This window comes from Corapipo altera, unplaced genomic scaffold (genome assembly GCF_003945725.1).
Source record: "Corapipo altera isolate COAL_440 unplaced genomic scaffold, ASM394572v1 60039, whole genome shotgun sequence".
Taxonomy (NCBI): Eukaryota; Metazoa; Chordata; class Aves; order Passeriformes; family Pipridae; genus Corapipo; species Corapipo altera.
In genome coordinates this window covers 1-1,104 of record NW_020886360.1, presented here as the reverse complement: position 1 = coordinate 1,104, position 1,104 = coordinate 1, and the positions used below count along the sequence as shown (strand labels likewise).

At 57.2% G+C, this 1,104-nt stretch overlaps 1 protein-coding gene across 1 annotated transcript in view; it reads right to left on the bottom strand.

Moving 5' to 3' along the window:
* The window catches only part of LOC113941155 (zinc finger CCCH domain-containing protein 4-like), a 1,259-nt gene extending 174 nt beyond the window's left edge, over positions 1–1,085 (bottom strand). Inside the window, exons 1-2 of the mRNA XM_027632310.1 lie at positions 891–1,085; positions 1–117 (exon numbers count right to left, since the gene is read on the bottom strand). The exon at positions 1–117 is cut by the window's left edge and continues 174 nt beyond it. Of these exons, the coding sequence (XP_027488111.1) occupies positions 1–117; positions 891–959 (186 nt within the window). The 5' untranslated portion in view covers positions 960–1,085. The remainder of the gene's footprint in view (positions 118–890) is intronic.
* Between the last annotated feature and the right edge of the window lie 19 nt (positions 1,086–1,104).

Genomic DNA, 1,104 nt, shown 5'->3' with positions numbered 1-1,104 from the left:
ACTCACGGAATAGGGGGGGCTGTATTCCCGGTATTTCCTGGAATGCCCCTTTTCCGCGGGGCTGTATTCCGAGTCGTCGCTGTAGTCGGAGAAGTCGTCGCTGGAGGAGGCGTGCCGCTGGAAAACCCCGGAAAAACCCCGGAAAATGTCACTCCAGAGCCCCCTCCCGCCCCTTCCCGGCCTCTGGAATTCGCCCCCCGAGCCTCCCTCCGGCCTCTCATTCCCAAATTTTCCCTTTCATTCCCAAATTTTCCCTTTCAATCCCGAGGGGAGGTGGGTTTGGGATGAACTCCGACCCGGGGGGATTTTCCAGGGATCCCTGGAGCCAACTCCAGGGATTTCTGGGATCTGACAACAAACAGCCTGGATTTTGGGAATCCCGGGATTCCCAGTACTCATAGGGTAGGGAGCGCTGTATTCCCATTCCCAGAATTCCCAGTATTCCCAGTGACTCCCAGAGATGGGGGGGCTGTATTCCCATTCCCAGTATTCCCAGTAACTCCTGTAGCTGGGGGGGCTGTATTCCCATTCCCAGCATTCCCAGCATTCCTGGTGACTCCCAGAGCTGGGAGGGGCTGTATTCCCATTCCCAGTATTCCCAGTGCCTCCCGGAGCTGGGAGGGGCTGTATTCCCACTCCCAGTATTCCCAGCATTCCCAGTGCCTCCTGGAGTTATTCCCATTCCCTGTATTCCCACTCCACCCCCCCCTCTTGGTCAGAATTCCCAAAGGAAAATCCCCTTTTCCCCCCAAAACCCCCAGGATTTCAGACATTTCCGCTCCCCGGAGAAACAGAATTCCAAGGAATCTCAGGGGGAAGAGCCTCAACTCCCGGAAAAGCAGCTCCCAGGAGGGATTCCCTGCGGAATTCCAGCCTGGAAAAGGTCCCACCTTGTGCTTGGATTTCCGTTTTTTCTTGGATCTCCGTTTTTCCTTCTCCTTCCGCCGCTTCCGCTTCATCCTGCGGTGGGATTTCTCCTCGTCCGAGTCGCTGTGGTGCTTCTCCCCCTTCTCCCTCCGCCCTTTTTCCTGGGATTGGGTTTGGGAATGATCCTCCTCCCCCCCATCGTCCTCCAGCTCCCCCTCCTCCAGCTCCCCATCCTCC